This window comes from Microcaecilia unicolor, chromosome 4 (genome assembly GCF_901765095.1).
Source record: "Microcaecilia unicolor chromosome 4, aMicUni1.1, whole genome shotgun sequence".
Lineage (NCBI taxonomy): Eukaryota > Metazoa > Chordata > Amphibia > Gymnophiona > Siphonopidae > Microcaecilia > Microcaecilia unicolor.
Genome location: NC_044034.1, coordinates 97,389,573 through 97,407,889, shown reverse-complemented (window position 1 = coordinate 97,407,889; position 18,317 = coordinate 97,389,573). Strand labels below are relative to the sequence as shown.

Here is an 18,317-nt window from a genome sequence, read left to right as displayed (position 1 = left end):
CCCTGAACTTATGACGGATAGACGAAATTCCCAACACCAACTGGAAAGGCCAAACTACAATCTCCACAACAAGCCAGAAACCACAATGTTGGCCAGTAATACAAAGACAAATCTGAACACTAACCAAGGCAACTGAAAGGGCAAAAAGAACAGAATGCACAGACAATCACAAAATAATAAGCATATCATCATTAAACATGACGCAAGGTCAGTATCCAATGAGATAGCGATAATCAGAGATTGGATTGAAGCTGATCAATTAGGTTTACTGTTTATAACAGAAACATGGCTACAAAATAAAGTATTGTATACCATGTAAAATGAGTTTATCTTGGGTAGACTGGATGGACCGTACAGGTCTTTATCTGTCGTCATTTACTATGTTACCTTAAAGATGATCCAATATTGCTTGATCTATGCCCACCGGGCTACAAAATGATGCAACTGAATAGAACCAAAAAGAAAGGCGGTGGGATTGCCTTAATATACAAATCAACCTTCACAGTAGTCTGCTGCTGAACACATGTCCCCAACAATTGAAATCTTGACGTGCAAACTGTTACACAACAGTAACTGGTAAGCTAGGTTGTGTACTTTTCTACCGCCCCCCCCCCCCCCCCTCCAGGCAGTTGGCCTAATGCCCAACATGACTTCATGGATTTAATATCAAACATTTGCACAAACTTCCATGATGTCCTTCTACTAATACTACTACTTATGATTTCTATAGCGCTACTAGATAGGAGACATCCGCCTACACCTAGAAAAACATTACACTAACACAAGAACTTTGACAAAATTCTTGAACCAATGGGACTTTAAAACAGAACAAGCTACCTCATCCCATGAAAAAGGCCACCAATTAGACCTACTAGCCCACAAACTATCAGCAAACAATAACCACATAATAGAAAACCACAACTGGGAAACACTACTATGGTTAGACCACAGAAAACTCACATTCACACTACAATGGAAAGTAAATGGCAAAAGTAGAAAACCGCAAACATCATACACTTGTACAACAAGAGACTTGGACAACCACAACTTCTGGACAACAGCGCAATATGAGCAAACAAGCATACCACCAAACACGCATTTCATCAGAACCTGGGATGAACTATGTGAAAACACACCGAACAAAATAGCACCACTCAAAAAGAAAACAACGAACTACTAAAAAAACTTTGCAGAAAACTAGAAAGAAAAAATAAAAAAACAAAACAAACTAACAATCATATGGAAGAAAACCATAAGAACATACAAACAACATAAAACAAGCCAAAGCGGAACACTACAGTGCATATGTGAACCCAGAACATAAACTGTATGAACTCATGAACAACTTACTGAACACCCAGGCCCTCAACTATTGAACAAAACACCACCAACTGCAGACGAGCTCGCTCAACACTTTGAACAAAAGATAGTAAAAAATAAGATTGAAACTTGCAGCAACCCAAATATCCCTTGGACTTCTTACGCAAAAGTGAAACCAACAATGATAATACTAAGGCAGACAGAATCTGGTCCTTCTTCAAAACAATCACAACCAACTCAGTTAAAACGCTATTGACACTATTTCATGGAACACATAAAATACATTTTATTGAAAGGCCACTTCCCTTTCGACAAGGGTGATATACTCCAATACCTAAAAATGCCACCAGCAAGATCAATAACCTTACAAACTATAGCTTGGTGGCCTCAATACCACTACTGACTAAAACAATGGACGGATAAGCAGGAAACCATCTAATAGATTACCTGATACAGTTCTCACGCCTCCATATCTCAGGTTTCAGACCGCTACACAGCACTAAAACTGTCGTAAACTACACTGATGATAAAATTCAGAAGAGCAATATGCCAAGAACACAACATACTATTACTACTACAACTACAATTTGATTTGTCAAGTGCCTTTGATCTAGTAGATCACACAGCACTGATGATCATACTCGACAATATGGGAATCAGGGGAGCAGTGGCAACCTGGTTCAATGGCTTCTTAAAAACTAGATACTACCCTGTAAAGATATCCAACCAACTCTCGGCCTCCTGAATACCAGAATGTGGGGTACCACAGGGCTCTCCAATATCACCTATACTGTTATGCAATGATGGTTCCACTAGGCAAAAAACTAGAACAAGTGGGATTCAACCCATTCATATATGCCGATGATGACACCATCTGTATACCTTTCAACAGCAGATTCACTGGATAAGAACAAAAAAGGTCTGGATACTATGGAAGAATGGGCTACAACCTTCAAACGTCAACTAAATAAAGACGAAACCAAATTCCCGGTCCTATCCAGTCCACACAACCCTACGTCATACCAAAACTTCACAATCAACCAACATACATCTCAAATTTATTTATTTATTACATTTGTACCCCGCGCTTTCCCACACAATGCAGGCTCAATGTGGCATACATAGTAATTTGAAATACAAAGTTATATAATAGAAATTTCAAAAACAGTAGTTGAAACATAACTAAAAATACTAGGCATCATTCTCGATAAACATCTTGACACTAGTAAGCCAAGTGCTTCAGAAACCTATGGAAAGTGAGACGGATTAGAGACTACTTTCCCAGACAATCATTTTGCCTAATAACAGTCGCTGATACTGTCCCAACTAGACTACTGCAATGCAGTATATGTAGGGTGCAAAGAAAGCATAGTAATATAGCTGCAGACCGTCCAAAACGCAGCAGCAAGACTGATATTCAAAAAGTTGAACTCCAAAAGAGAAAAACCACTACTTAAATCACTACACTGGCTCCTAATCAAGGCAAGACTATTCTTCAAAGCAAGCACTCTTATTTTCAAAATGCTAGTTGACATGTTCCCAGAGTATATGCTAGACCAGATAGAATTATTCTCAAGAAATGCAAACCCAGGAATCAGAAGTTACCTAATACGTCACCTTCCAAACTGCAGAAATATAATATACAAATCCATCTACACAGCTGGATTTAGCTCTCTGGGATCTAAATAGTGGAACTCAATATGCAAAAATCACAAGAAGCATCACAAACTCTATCCAGTTCAGAAAAGGACTAAAGACAGAGCTTTTCAAGAACTTTTATGGATAACCACATGTGCAATCAGTGCTCTATACAACTTGCAATTATAATGCACCAATGTAACACCAAATAACTGAAAACAATGTACCCTGCACCACCTTGTAACACTGTACAACTGAACATTCTAAACCATACACATCAATGTAATCTCAATACTCGTATACTGTAAGCCACTTTGAACTGAAACATGCTTTTGGTTAATGGATACAAGAATGAATAAATAAACTTACGCTCATATATAACAGGCACTCAGCATTCGGCATTGAGGTGCCTAAAATGAAGTGATGTATACACAGAAGAACAAAAACCCTCGTAGACTTGCAATCATGTTACACGATGTGATACCCACAAGCGAGCCTTCTCCGGAGTAGCCCCCACACTCCGGAATGCATTGTCTGAAAGGCTCCGCTTTACTATCTCTACTTCAGGAAGCGGGTGAAAGCTTGGCTCTTCAACCAAGCCTCTAATTTTTTTGTTTTTGTTACATTTGTACCCCGCGCTTTCCCACTCATGGCAGGCTCAATGTGGCTTACATGGGGCATTGGAGGGTTAAGTGACTTGCCCAGAGTCACAAGGAGCTGCCTGTGCCTGAAGTGGGAATTGAACTCAGTTCCTCAGTTCCCCAGGACCAAAGTCCACCACCCTAACCACTAGGCCACTAACTTGTTAGTCTCACACACACAAGGAGTGACTCGGGCTGCACATACTGTAGCGGGACATGTTCATCCACTCCTCCATGTGCAACTTTCTTCAAATCAGTCACCTTGCTTTCTAATTCTTCCTACTTTCATACCCATCTATATGTTACAACTTTGCCTTACTCTTCACTACCAATTATAATGTTCTAGTACATATTGAGGTGTATTTTCAAAGCACTTAGACTTACAAAGTTTCATAGGTTACTATGGAACTTTGTAAGTCTAAGTGCTTTGAAAATGAGCCCCATTGTGTTGTCATTGCAAGTAGTATACCATGCCATACTTTGTATTGTTTTCGAATATTTTTACTGCTGTAATTGCCTATTGCTCATGTTTGATCTATTCTTACTGTACACCGCCTTGAGTGAACTCCTTCAAAAAGGCGGTAAATAAATCCAAATAAATAAATTGCACAGGAAACAAAGAATGACTCAAGGAGGAGGACTGGACAATATGTTTAAATATAGAGTTTATTGATCAATCTACAGACTCAACATGGCCATGTTTCTGCCAGTGGGCCTGCCTCAGGAGTCTCTAAATTCTGTAAAGTACAGCATATGCTTCAACTCAAGCTAGGATTATGAAATCAGTCGGTGTTGGTAGTGGGTCTTGGTCAGAAGATGAAATAACTGCCGTTGATAACTAAACTGTAATGTTTGAAAGGAATTCTATAACAAATCGCAGGACTGGCGCACAAAACATCTATGGACAGCTGTGTTGAGTCTACGTTGATCAGTAAACTCTATATTTAAGAGTCCTTCAGAACCCTTATTTTATCATCCTCACCTTAATATTCCCTTATCTCTTGTTCTGTTTGTCCTAATTAGATTGTAAGCTCTGTCAAGCAGGGACTGTCTCTTCATGTTCAAGTGTACAGCGCTGCATACGTCTAGTAGTGCTATAGAAATTAGTAGTAGTCACTCTTGCAATGTGCCTAAAATGAGGCACCAAGTTATAGAATTGCCCCCAAGCTTCTAAAAGTTAGCTGAAGCTAGGAAAGCTTTTTTCTCCATGCCAGGTATTGTTAGATAACATTAACCACTTGTGAGGACTTTAGTCTTGCAGTCCATGGAGAACACCTGCTAAAATCAAGTAATGGGTTTTCTGGCTCAGTATTAATATGTGACGAGCTCATTAGGTGATGCTGAAATTTATTCCACCTAGCAGTGTATTAATCTTGCATTGTTAATTTAGTTAAATTAATGTCTGTCTGTCTTTACAGAAAAGAGCACATTATTAGTCAAAATGTCTGCCCTTAACTGGAAACCATTTGTTTATGGAGGCTTAGCATCTGTAACTGCTGAATGTGGTAAGTACTTGGAAAGTTTGTCCTTTAGAAGATTAAGGCTTGGTTTAAAATCATTTTTAATCATGTGCTACATGCTTTTTATTAAGTGTCCACAAACTGTAGCTAAGTCTGAGTGCTATGCTCTTTAATGTTTCTCATGTTGGTAAAAGTAGGGCTAATGTAGAAAGCTAGCGCAGATGGATGTGCGTGGTTTGTGAGACCTCTACATTGTGAGGCCATAAAGTTGTACGCAGATAAATGTTTCATGCGGAAGATAGCACTGTGCAAATCGCTAACACATACCATGTTAAAATGAATTGTAATGAGTAGAGCCATACCGAATATGAATACTAAATACGAATAATGGGCATTGAACTTTAACATAAATAAAAGAAGCAACGTGAAATCAGAGATGAAGTGTTTATTTCAGTAGGATTTAGCAGATTTCTGATATCTGAATGCAGCACGTAAACAAATGACAAATGAAATATCCATGTAAAAATGTAGATTGGGTTTTGGAAGCTATTGAAAATTTGGCAAGTTTCCTTTCCAAAAAAATTAGACATTCCAAATTCTCATGGGTCAAAGAAGTTCTTTCAGAAAAAATGGTCCCAGAATTACTGAAGTGTGTCTCACTTGATACACTGATTGGTTGGAGGAATGGCCAAAAAAGCTTTAGTTTCAGATAAGTGTGTTCATACTGTTTCCACCACAGAATTACATAGTAACATAGCAGATGACAGCAGATAAAGACCTCTTCAGTTCTTGTTAAGCAAGGTTCTGCAACAAATTTGTTGATTTTCAGCTTCAGTCTCGGAAGGGGTTGAATTGTGCCATCATAGCACACTTGAGATTTAGAATAGTCCCATGCAACCCAGAAGTCACTTGCCAGAAGAAACTTTTATTTTTTAATGGGAGGTCCAGCAAGTTTGTGTTTGGTCAAATCCTGGATGTCCTGCTTATCTGAGACGTGGTGATTTGGAAAAATGTTCAGTGACCAGTTCATCAACAGACGAGAGAAATTTCAATTTTGCCTCTGTTCGTTTTAGGTCATCAGTTACTGTCTGTAATTTAAACCTAGAGTCAATGCAATTAGCAACAATAAGAGTTATCTTCAAAAAAGCCATGAAAAGCAATCATTCACAGGTTTCACTGTATCTGAGAGCATTTTCTTTATTCAATCATTAGGCAAATTATTCAGGTATAGGAGCAAAGATCTTGCTGCTGGCAAAACTACACAAAATGTAGATGACAACTTCTTGCTTCGGGAGTTAGTTCGAATTGCTTACAAGAGAGATCACACTGATCAACAACCACTGCTGCACATTTAGTCCCTGAACGTCATCCACATCATCAGAAGTGCAGAGTAGTACACTGTTTTTCTCCGAGGACAAACAGGCTGCTTGGTCTCACTGATGGGTGACGTCCACGGCAGCCCCCTCCAATTGGAAACTTCACTAGCAAAGGCCTTTGCTAGTCCTCGCGCGCTCATGCGCACCGCGCATGCGCGGCCGTCTTCCTGCCCGAACCGGCTCGTGTTCGTCAGTCTTCTTTTGTCCGCGCTCGGTACGGTCGTGTTTTCGCCGTGTCATGCCCCGCAAAGTCAACCTCGCGCGTTCTCTTTGTGTTTAAAAAACAAAACAAAAAAAAAACCATTCTGTGTGTGGGAAGGGACTCTTCGGTCTCTTTTCCCCTGATATTTCCAGCTTTTTCGCCCCGGTAAGTTTTCTTTTGTCGTCGGGGTAGGCCGCTTTTAGGCCTCGGGTCGAAGTTTTCTTCCTCTTGTTTTTGTGGTGCCTTTTCCGCCATTTCGACTTTTGATCTCGCCGGCGTGATTTTTCCGCCCATGACATCGAAGTCTCCCAGCGGCTTCAAGAAGTGCACCCAGTGCGCCCGGGTCATCTCGCTCACTGACAGGCACGCGTCGTGTCTTCAGTGCTTGGGGGCTGGGCACCGCCCGCAGGCCTGTAGTCTGTGTTCCCTTTTGCAAAAGCGGACTCAGGTAGCGAGATTGGCCCAGTGGAACGTTTTGTTCTCGGGCTCTTCGTCGACATCGGCACCGGGGGTATCGAGTGCATCGACGTCTTCAGCGTCCAGACCTTCATCCTCAGCCGCCAGTGCATCGAGTGCATCGGCCCTCTGCATCGGCGCTGAGACATCGGACAGCTGCGTCGACGTCGGTGATACCGGGACCTCGTCTGCTGATGTCGTCGGACGGTGGTGCTTCGTCTGGAGTGCAGGTGAGGGCTGTCCATTCCCCTGCTGGTGGCGGTGAGCCTTCGGGTGGGTCTCCCCCTACCCTGAGGGCTCCTGCGGTACAGCCCCCCCCCGAGACTGACCTCCTTCGGCCTCGGCCCCGAGGAAGCGACGGCTGGATTCTACGTCCTCCTCGTCGGTGCCGGGAAGCTCCGGTGACATGCTTCGTTCCAAGAAGTCGAAGAAGCATCGTCATCGGTCTCCTTCCTGTGTCGGCACCGAGAGCTCTGGCAGTAGGCATCGGCACCGAGAGGACCGCTCACCCTCTGTTCAGGAGGTGTCGATGCGCTCCACTCTGGACAGCCCGGAACAGCCTCCACGCCCGGAACAGGTTCTGACGTCGACGCCTGCATCGACCTCCATGCCTTTCTCTGCAGCCGCTCTGAACGAGAGCCTCCGGGCCGTTCTCCCAGAGATTCTGGGAGAGCTGTTGCGCCCTACCCCTCCAGTACCGGCGGTGCTTGCGCCACTGGTACCGTCGAGCGTGGCGCCGGCTGGTCCATCGCCCGGGGTGAGGTCTCCGGCGTTGGTGCCGCGTGCGGTACCGGCTGCCGTCGCCTCCCAGGAGGGCTCCCCGACTACGTCGGCGGAGGGAGCTTCGCCGATGCGGGCGAGGGAGTCTACCTCTCGACGCCCCCATCGTGGACGTGGCTCCACAGAGTCGAGTCGGGCACGGTTGCAGACACAGGTCCGTGAACTTGTGTCTGACACCGAGGGTGAGGCCTCGTGGGAAGAGGAAGAAGACACCAGATATTTCTCTGACGAGGAGTCTGAGGGTCTTCCTTCCGATCCCACTCCCTCTCCTGAGAGACAGCTTTCTCCCCCCGAGAGTCTGTCTTTCGCTTCCTTTGTCCGGGAGATGTCTACGGCCATCCCCTTCCCGGTGGTTGTGGAGGACGAGCCCAGGGCTGAAATGTTTGAGCTCCTGGACTATTCTTCTCCACCTAAGGAAGCGTCCACTGTACCCATGCACCATGTCCTAAAAAAGACATTGCTGGCGAACTGGACCAAGCCTCTAACTAATCCCCACATTCCCAAGAAGATCGAGTCCCAGTACCGGATCCATGGGGACCCAGAGCTGATGCGCACACAGTTGCCTCATGACTCTGGAGTTGTGGATTTGGCCCTAAAGAAGGCTAAGAGTTCTAGGGAGCATGCTTCGGCGCCCCCGGGCAAGGACTCTAGAACCTTAGACTCCTTTGGGAGGAAGGCCTACCATTCTTCTATGCTCGTGGCCAAAATTCAGTCCTACCAGCTCTACACGAGCATACACATGCGGAACAATGTGCGGCAGTTGGCGGGCTTGGTGGATGCGCTCCCCCCTGAGCAAGCCAAGCCTTTTCAGGAGGTGGTCAGGCAGCTGAAGGCGTGCAGAAAATTCCTGGCCAGAGGGGTGTATGACACCTTTGATGTTGCGTCCAGGGCCGCTGCTCAAGGTGTGGTGATGCGCAGACTCTCATGGCTGCGTGCCTCCGACCTGGAGAATAGAATCCAGCAGCGGATTGCGGACTCGCCTTGCCGTGCGGATAATATTTTTGGAGAGAAAGTCGAACAGGTGGTAGAGTAGCTCCACCAGCGGGACACCGCATTCGACAAGTTCTCCCTCCGGCAGCCTTCAGCATCTACCTCTACAGGTAGAAGATTTTTCGGGGGAAGGAAGACTGTTCCCTACTCTTCTGGCAAGCGTAGGTACAATCCTCTTTCTCGACAGCCTGCGGCCCAGGCTAAGCCCCAGCGCGCTCGCTCTCGTCAGCAGCGTGCGCCTCAGCAAGGCCCCTCGGCTCCCCAGCAAAAGCAAGGGACGAGCTTTTGACTGGCTCCAGCAGAGCATAGTCGACATCCAAGTATCAGTGCCGGGCGACCTACCAGTCGGGGGGAGGTTAAAAGCTTTTCACCAAAGGTGGCCTCTCATAACCTCCGATCAGTGGGTTCTCCAAATAGTCCGGCACGGGTACACCCTCAATTTGGCTTCAAAACCTCCAAATTGTCCACCGGGAGCTCAATCCTAAAGCTTCCAGCACAAGCAGGTACTTGCAGAGGAACTCTCCGCCCTTCTCAGCACCAATGCGGTCGAGCCCGTGCCATCCGGGCAAGAAGGGCTGGGATTCTATTCCAGGTACTTCCTTGTGGAAAAGAAAACAGGGGGGATGCGTCCCATCCTAGACCTAAGGGCCCTGAACAAATATCTGGTCAAAGAAAAGTTCAGGATGCTTTCCCTGGGCACCCTTCTACCCATGATTCAGCAAAACGATTGGCTATGCTCTCTGGACTTGAAGGACGCCTATACGCACATCCCGATACTGCCAGCTCACAGACAGTATCTGCGATTTCAGCTGGGCACACGTCACTTCCAGTACTGTGTGCTACCCTTTGGGCTCGCCTCTGCGCCCAGAGTGTTCACGAAGTGCTTGGCTGTAGTAGCAGCGGCACTTCGCAGACTGGGGGTACACGTGTTCCCATATCTCGACGATTGGCTGGTGAAGAACACATCCGAGGCAGGAGCCCTGCAGTCCATGCAGATGACTATTCGCCTCCTGGAGCTACTGGGGTTTGTGATAAATTATCCAAAGTCCCATCTTCTCCCAGTGCAGAGACTCGAATTCATAGGAGCGCTGCTGGATTCTCGGACGGCTCGCGCCTATCTCCCAGAGACGAGAGCCAACAACTTGTTGTCCCTCGTCTCGTGGGTGCGAGCGTCCCAGCAGATCACAGCTCGGCAGATGTTGAGATTGCTAGGTCACATGGCCTCCACAGTTCATGTGACTCCCATGGCCCGCCTTCACATGCGATCTGCTCAATGGACCCTAGCTTCCCAGTGGTTTCAGGCTGCTGGGGATCTAGAAGACGTGATCCACCTGTCCACGAGTTTTCTCGAATCCCTGTATTGGTGGACGATTTGGTCCAATCTGACTCTGGGACGTCCCTTCCAAATTCCTCAGCCACAAAAAGTGCTGACCACGGATGCGTCTCTCCTGGGGTGGGGAGCTCATGTCGAAGGGCTTCACACCCAAGGAAGCTGGTCCCTCCAGGAACGCGATCTGCAGATCAATCTTCTGGAGTTATGAGCGATCTGGAACGCTCTGAAGGCTTTCAGAGATCGGCTGTCCCACCAAATTATCCAAATTCAGACAGACAACCAGGTTGCCATGTATTACATCAACAAGCAGGGGGGCACCGGATCTCGCCCCCTGTGTCAGGAAGCCGTCAGCATGTGGCTCTGGGCTCGCTGTCACGGCATGGTGCTCCAAGCCACATACCTGGCAGGCGTAAACAACAGTCTGGCCGACAGGTTGAGCAGGATTATGCAACCTCACGAATGGTCGCTCAATTCCCGAGTGGTGCGCCAGATCTTCCAAGCGTGGGGCACCCCCTTGGTAGATCTCTTCGCATCTCGAGCCAACCACAAAGTCCCTCAGTTCTGTTCCAGGCTTCAGGCCCACGGCAGACTGGCATCGGATGCCTTCCTCCTGGACTGGGGGGAGGGTCTGCTGTATGCATATCCTCCCATACTTCTGGTGGGGAAGACTTTGTTGAAACTCAAGCAAGACCGAGGCACCATGATTCTGATTGCTCCTTTTTGGCCGCGTCAGATCTGGTTCCCTCTTCTTCTGGAGTTGTCCTCCGAAGAACCGTGGAGATTGGAGTGTTTTCCGACCCTCATCACGCAGGACGAAGGGGCGCTTCTGCATCCCAGCCTCCGGTCCCTGGCTCTCACGGCCTGGATGTTGAGAGCGTAGACTTTGCCTCTTTGGGTCTGTCAGAGGGTGTCTCCCGTATCTTGCTTGCTTCCAGTAAAGATTCCACTAAGAGGAGTTACTTCTTTCTGTGGAGGAGGTTTGCCGTCTGGTGTGACAGCAAGGCCCTAGATCCTCGCTCTTGTCCTACACAGACCCTGCTTGAATACCTTCTGCACTTGTCTGAGTCTGGTCTCAAGACCAACTCTGTAAGGGTTCACCTTAGTGTAATCAGTGCATACCATTACCGTGTGGAAGGTAAGCCGATCTCAGGACAGCCTTTAGTTGTTCGCTTCATGAGAGGTTTGCTTTTGTCAAAGCCCCCTGTCAAGCCTCCTACAGTGTCATGGGATCTCAATGTCGTTCTCACCCAGCTGATGAAACCTCCTTTTGAGCCACTGAATTCCTGCCATCTGAAGTACTTGACCTGGAAGGTCATTTTCTTGGTGGCAGTTACTTCAGCTCGTAGAGTCAGTGAGCTTCAGGCCCTGGTAGCCCAGGCCCCTTACACCAAATTTCATCATAACAGAGTAGTCCTCCGCACTCACCCTAAGTTCTTGCCAAAGGTTGTATCGGAGTTCCATCTGAACCAGTCAATTGTCTTGCCAACATTCTTTCCCCGTCCTCATTCCTGCCCTGCTGAACATCAGCTGCACACATTGGACTGCAAGAGAGCATTGGCCTTCTATCTGGAGCGGACACAGCCCATCAGACAGTCCGCCCAATTGTTTGTTTGTTTTGATCCCAATAGGAGGGGAGTGGCTGTGGGGAAACGCACCATATCCAATTGGCTAGCAGATTGCATTTCCTTCACTTACGCCCAGGCTGGGCTGGCTCTTGAGGGTCATGTCACGGCTCATAATGTTAGAGCCATGGCAGCGTCGGTAGCCCACTTGAAGTCAGCCACTATTGAAGAGATTTGCAAAGCTGCGACGTCATCTGTCCACACATTCACATCTCATTACTGCCTGCAGCAGGATACCCGACGCGACAGTCGGTTCGGGCAGTCAGTTCTTCAGAACCTGTTCGGGCTTTAGGATCCAACTCCACTCCCCGAGGGCCCTGTTTGTTCTGTTCCAGGCTGCACTCTCAGTTAGTTGGTAAATTTTTTAGGTCAATCTCAGTTATGTCCTCGCCGTTGCGAGGCCCAATTGACCATGGTTGTTGTTTTGAGTAAGCCTGGGGGCTAGGGGTACCCCATCAGTGAGAACAAGCAGCCTGCTTGTTCTCGGAGAAAGCGAATGCTACATACCTGTAGAAGGTATTCTCCGAGGACAGCAGGCTGATTGTTCTCACAAACCCGCCCGCCTCCCCTTTGGAGTTGTGTCTTCCCTTGCTTTGTTTGCTACTTATGGGACTGACAAACACGAGCCGGTTCGGGCGGGAAGACGGCCGCGCATGCGCGGTGCGCATGAGCGCGCGAGGACTAGCAAAGGCCTTTGTTAGTGAAGTTTCCGATTGGAGGGGGCTGCCGTGGACGTCACCCATCAGTGAGAACAATCAGCCTGCTGTCCTCGGAGAATACCTTCTACAGGTATGTAGCATTCGCTTTTGTTCAAGTAAACATACAAACTTATAAAATGTGGTGGTGATAGAATTCAACATCAGCTAGTAGCTGATGCAGACCCAATTCAAACCGAATGGCATGTAGACAAGATGTGGCACTAGAAGAACATCTTGAGTGTCCCAGCTAGTCTTCTGGATGTGTGAATTAATGACGTCTATAGAGCAAGTAAGGGAAACAAGTAACCACAATCAAAATACTAATTAATCCTCTTGTAATTATATAACTTTTCATTTTCAGTTCTTATATTACCTAAAAATACAAACATACCGGCAGCGGGAGAAAGATATACAAAAACGTATGTATAGCAACAGGCATAGGGTCTCTTATAGCGCCAGCTATACCAAACCCATGCCACAAATTGCAGTGTTCTTATCGTATGTCAGAAAACTCCCATCAGATGAATAAACCTTTATTATAATTATAGGAATGTCTTTAACTATATTACTAGAGTCATTCAAAGAAGTCACCAAACAAAACTCGCACAGGCTACAATGCCTTATTGAAACAGCTCAAGAGCTGTCTTGCTGGCTCACTGTCTGCTCTCTCTGAACTCAAGCTTAAAGCTGCTCCAGCCCCAACATGATTTCAACTGGCAAGGGGTAGGACTTGCACAGCTGCATTTCCCTAGTCTAAGCTCTCGACTCCTGTGCTTAATCAGACAGTGGGTCTGCTGCTGACATTACTGTGGGAGCTGGCTTTGCTCCCTGCAGTGTTTCCAGTCCCTGGGGATGGGCTTGCCTCGACTGATTCTGCCAGACTATTTTCAAAGAGGCTGGGCTGAACAAGCAATCCTGCTAGTTGTGGTTGAGCAGGTGGGTGGGAAGGAACTAAAAGGGGTTTCACGAGGTTAAGAAGCAAGGAGAGTGTACACAGTAGAGCCACCGATTTTTCATATTCAAATTTAAATCACTATTTGACCAAATACGGTTTAACAGCTCTATTAATGAGGCTATTGGCCATTCAAATAGGTGGGAAAATGTGGGATACAAATGTGACAAATAATAATAATTCAACCCCGATATAGAGAAGTATGCAGAAGGCTTAAAATAAGCAAACTATACGATTCTAGAGGCCAAATTGATTTTGGTCTAAGATTCTCCCTAGATTATCTGTGCAAGATGCAATTTAATGCTAATTTTCCAATGGGATGTTTTAAGTAGAGATTCGTTGGATTTGTTTGAGATTTCTCCCTTTAAAAAGAAGAAACATCCACTGAAGTTTAAATCTCCTTCATTAATTGAAGGGGGTGTTACAGATGTCAAACAAGTGTAAAGGTTGGTGAATACCTTTTATATAACAGGCTCTGCTGTCTTTGAACGTCTTCCATCAGCAGATGAACTGGCAGAGTATTTTAAAAGTAAAATAATTAATATTAGGAAGGGTTTGTCTTCAACATAGAGGTAGTTGATTTTTTTTTTTTTTTTGAAGAACCAGATGGTAAATTGGTAAATATGAAATTGGTAACATACGAATTGGTATGTTAGTAGATAGAGGTTGCCTTCTTTGGCTGTAGTAAAATCTTGTCTTTTTGAAGTATTCAGCATCTTGTGTTTTGGATAGTTCTAATTACTTACTGAAAGATGCCACAGAATAATTTGTATTATATTTTATGCACTGCATCTATTTTATGTTGGTACAGGGTCTCTTTCCTATTGCTAAAGGTAAAATTGTGCTTACCCCCATTTTGAAGGATGTAGCAGATAGCAGGAATGATGTGACCAGTTAGACTGGTGGCTTCTGTACCTTAGATAGTGAAAGTTATGGAGGCTCTGGTAGCATTTCAACAGGTAGAGATTATTCTAGTTTACATAAATCTCAATTCAGGGTTTAGACCCTGATATAGTACTGAAGCTGTGTTGGCTACATTGTTGGCAGAGCTTACGAAAGAAGTTAGTTTTGGTAGCAATGTGATTATTCTCAGATTTGATATTTCCAGTGCCTTTGAAATTGTAGATCTTGAGGTGTTATTACTTTTGCATTCCTTGGGCATTAATGGTGTGATCCTTGAATGGTTCTATGGCTTTTTAGCTAGCAGGTCATATCAAGTTAAATTCAAGGGTCATTTTTCGTCTGAATGTGGCATTCCTCAGGGTTTGTCAATTTCTTCTATTTAATGTAGTTAGGTTATTGTTAGGGAGAAAACTGGATGATTTTGGCTTCTGGAGTTTTATTTATGCTCATATTACCATCTATATTCCTTTTGATAATGCGTTGGAGTATATTCTTTTGGAGGTTAAAGAGGGTTTGGAAAATTTGGAACAGTGGGCTAATGCTTTTTAAAGTGAAACCTAACCCCTCCCCCTTTAAAACCACACTAGCAGCTGCTGGTGTGGTAATGCCGATGCTTCCCATTCAAAGTGAATGAGCTGTCTGCATTACTGCACAGTTTTGTAAAAGGGGTTGGGGGTTAGAGTAAAAGCAATATTTTTGATAGCTAGCAGCCTATTCAAACCAGTTTTTGTTGACAGTTTTATGATTATTTGCTATATCCTACAAGGTGGTTAACTGTTTTTGGGGTTACTATAGATAATCATTTTTTTTTTAATGTGCATGTTCAAAATGTGGTTTCGAAATGTTTTTAAGACAGTGTGGAAACTTTGTAGAATCTGTCCTTATTTACCTTGTGGAATTTTTCACATGGTTAGTACAGTCTTTGATATTGTCAGCTACTGATTACTGCAGCGTTATTTATCTAGGTTGCAAAAAGTAAGTGGTAGGGTATGCTTCACTTCAGAATACTGCTGCTCGCCTAATTTTCAGTGTTTCTAAATTTGAACACGTCACCCCTCCTTTTTAAAATTGCATTTACCAGTAGAGGCCCGTTATCTTTTTTTAAGATATGTGTTTTAACTTATTGAATAGTGCAGGAGGCATAGAAAGGTTAACTGAGAGGATTTAATGTTGATTTTTTTTGGATTTAATTTTGCAAGGCTATTTATCTACAAAATAATATTCAGCCCATAAGCAGATATGTGCTGACACTTTGTTTTGCTCGGATGTGTGTACAGTACTAGCTGCCTTCAGCATAGGATCTTGGGCTCGTGTCTGATAGGCTTAACTCTGTTTAGCTGAGAAGGCTAGGGCTTTTCAGCTTGGAGAAGAGACGGCTGAGGGGAGATATGATAGAAGTGTATAAAATAATGAGTGGAATGGATCGGGTGGATGTGAAGCGACTGTTCACGCTATCCAAAAATACTAGGACTAGAGGGCATGAGTTGAAGCTACAGTGTGGTAAATTTAAAACGAATCCGAGAAAATTTTTCTTCACCCAACGTGTAATTAGACTCTGGAATTCATTGCCGGAGAACGTGGTACGGGCGGTTAGCTTGACGGAGTTTAAAAAGGGGTTAGATAGATTCCTAAAGGACAAGTCCATAGACCGCTATTAAATGGACTTGGAAAAATTCCGCATTTTTAGGTATAACTTGTCTGGAATGTTTTTACGTTTGGGGAGCGTGCCAGGTGCCCTTGACCTGGATTGGCCACTGTCGGTGACAGGATGCTGGGCTAGATGGACCTTTGGTCTTTCCCAGTATGGCACTACTTATGTACTTATGTACTTATGTAGCACACAAGTTCTGTGCACTTTGAATTTGCATATGATTAGCTTACTGCATTGGTGAGCAGTGAGCAAAACCTTGTTAGTTTGCACTAGAAGCCATGTGTTCAGCCATTGGCATACGGCGCTAACATGCGTCTTTCTGCATCAGCCTCTTGGTTCCACCAGTCTATTTCTAACAGTCTTAATTTTTCTTCCCGCTAGCCACCTTCAGCCAGCAGAATATCAGTCCTTCTCTCGTACTTTCTGGCTGTCACCACTAGACCAACTACTGTCTTAGTTAGCATCACATGGCTCTTATTGAGTTTGAGTTGAGATGGCATTGGAGTTCAGCAACCACATATGACTTGGATTGGTGCCTGAACTCCCATGCCCTGTCTCATGACTTGGATGCACACTATGTGGTATCTTATTGCAAAAACAGGCCAGAGCTCTTGTTTTGCAATACAGGTATTGAACTGGTATCTGTAGTGATGCAAGTTATTTTCTACTGATTTTTGTGGCTGCTACATAACAAGGCTGCTGCAGTTACAAGCGGGGTTGAAAGCTATTCTGTAGTGTAGACTCTTCAATGACACTTGCATACACCAGTTAAAAAGATTATAGTGAGGTGGCTAGGAAGAAGAGCGGTCACCAGGTGGAATGAAACTGTCCTATTTTGTTTAGGTCTGTGAAGGACAGCCCAGGAAAATCCAATTAACTTCTCAGGGTGGGAGATTTGTAGAACAGGAAGATGAGGGATGATGGGAAGCATAAAAACTAGGACAAGGCACCTTGAAAAATGAATAAAAAGAATTATATAGGAGACTGCACAGAGAGGAAAAGACATGACGGAGGTCTGAAACAGTGTTTATGGTGCTTGCTGCTACACAACTATTCAGCTGCCTTTGGAGTTCCCCCCTCCCCCCCCCCTCTTATGATGTGCTTAATGAAATAAGTAGGTCTTCTCTTTTAACTAATTTCCCTGTGGAGAGGTAAAATTGTATATTGTGATGTTTCACCGAGTAACACAGTCCTTTACCATAATTCTTAGAAGATGAACTCTTAAACTAGCTTTTATGCACCAGACTCTGTGAAAAGTACTGTGGGTTTTTTTTTGTTTGTCTAGCTAAACACTAATAGCTGTTTGATTATATATAGATGCAAATGAGTTGCAGTTCAGTATTCTGCTTGTTCAGATGCACATGAATTGTAGTTCTATATTCTGCTTGTTCAGTTTTTTTTTTCTTTAATGTTTCATGGTTTCAAAAATGTGTTCATGAAAAAAAACTTGTTTCCAAATCAATTTCACTGTAATATGGGGTGTTTTTTGTTTTTAAGGCACTTTTCCCATTGACTTGACGAAAACACGCCTCCAAGTTCAAGGTCAAATAAATGATGCAAAATTCAAAGAAATAAGATACCGTGGAATGCTACATGCACTAATGAGGATAGGCAGAGAAGAAGGGATGAGAGCACTCTATTCAGGGTAAATTCAACCTGTTAACAGAATTCATTTGTATTGCAGAATGCAGTATATTGTAACCATTTGATTAAATACAATATTTTATGGGACATGCTTGTAGCAACTGTTAGGTTTTACTTACATTGTAGACATCAAAATGCAAAGTCAGCTGTAACACACTTGTTTGAGTACAATGCTTTGCATTCAGAATTGAGCTTGAATTAAGAGTCTGGAAGGTTAGTTCATATATATATATATATATATATATATATATTTTTTTTTTTAAATCAGTAATGACATTTACTTTTTGGCTATTATGACACACTGGGCAGTGTGTCATTGGTGTTTAAAGCAGTTTGTTACAAAGAGGGCAGGATAATAAGAGTTGAATGGAAGTGATCTCGGGGTAATTCTAGATGTAGTCCCCAAAAGTGCTGAACTAGCAGGAAGTGAGCTCCTGTTTGGAGGTAGCATAGTAAGTACAGCAGATAAAGACCTGAATGGTTCATCCAGTCTGCCCAACAGTCACGTTCATTTTTAATTCAAGATTTAAATCAACAATGAACGTGATATTATATACTTGCTTATGGTCTTTCTTTGGTGTTTATGGGACATAGACCATAGAAGTCTACCTGGCTCTGTCCTTATGTTCCAACTACTGGAGTTACCGTCAA

The 18,317-nt window shown here is 44.4% G+C and overlaps 1 protein-coding gene across 4 annotated transcripts in view; it reads left to right on the top strand.

Moving 5' to 3' along the window:
- SLC25A30 (solute carrier family 25 member 30) overlaps positions 1-18,317 on the top strand; it is a 133,296-nt gene that overhangs the window by 12,069 nt on the left and 102,910 nt on the right. For all 4 annotated transcript variants that reach the window (XM_030200516.1, XM_030200517.1, XM_030200515.1 and 1 more), the window contains exons 2-3: positions 5,018-5,104; positions 17,520-17,667. In XM_030200516.1, the coding sequence (XP_030056376.1) occupies positions 5,041-5,104; positions 17,520-17,667 (212 nt within the window). In that variant the 5' untranslated portion in view covers positions 5,018-5,040. The remainder of the gene's footprint in view (positions 1-5,017; positions 5,105-17,519; positions 17,668-18,317) is intronic.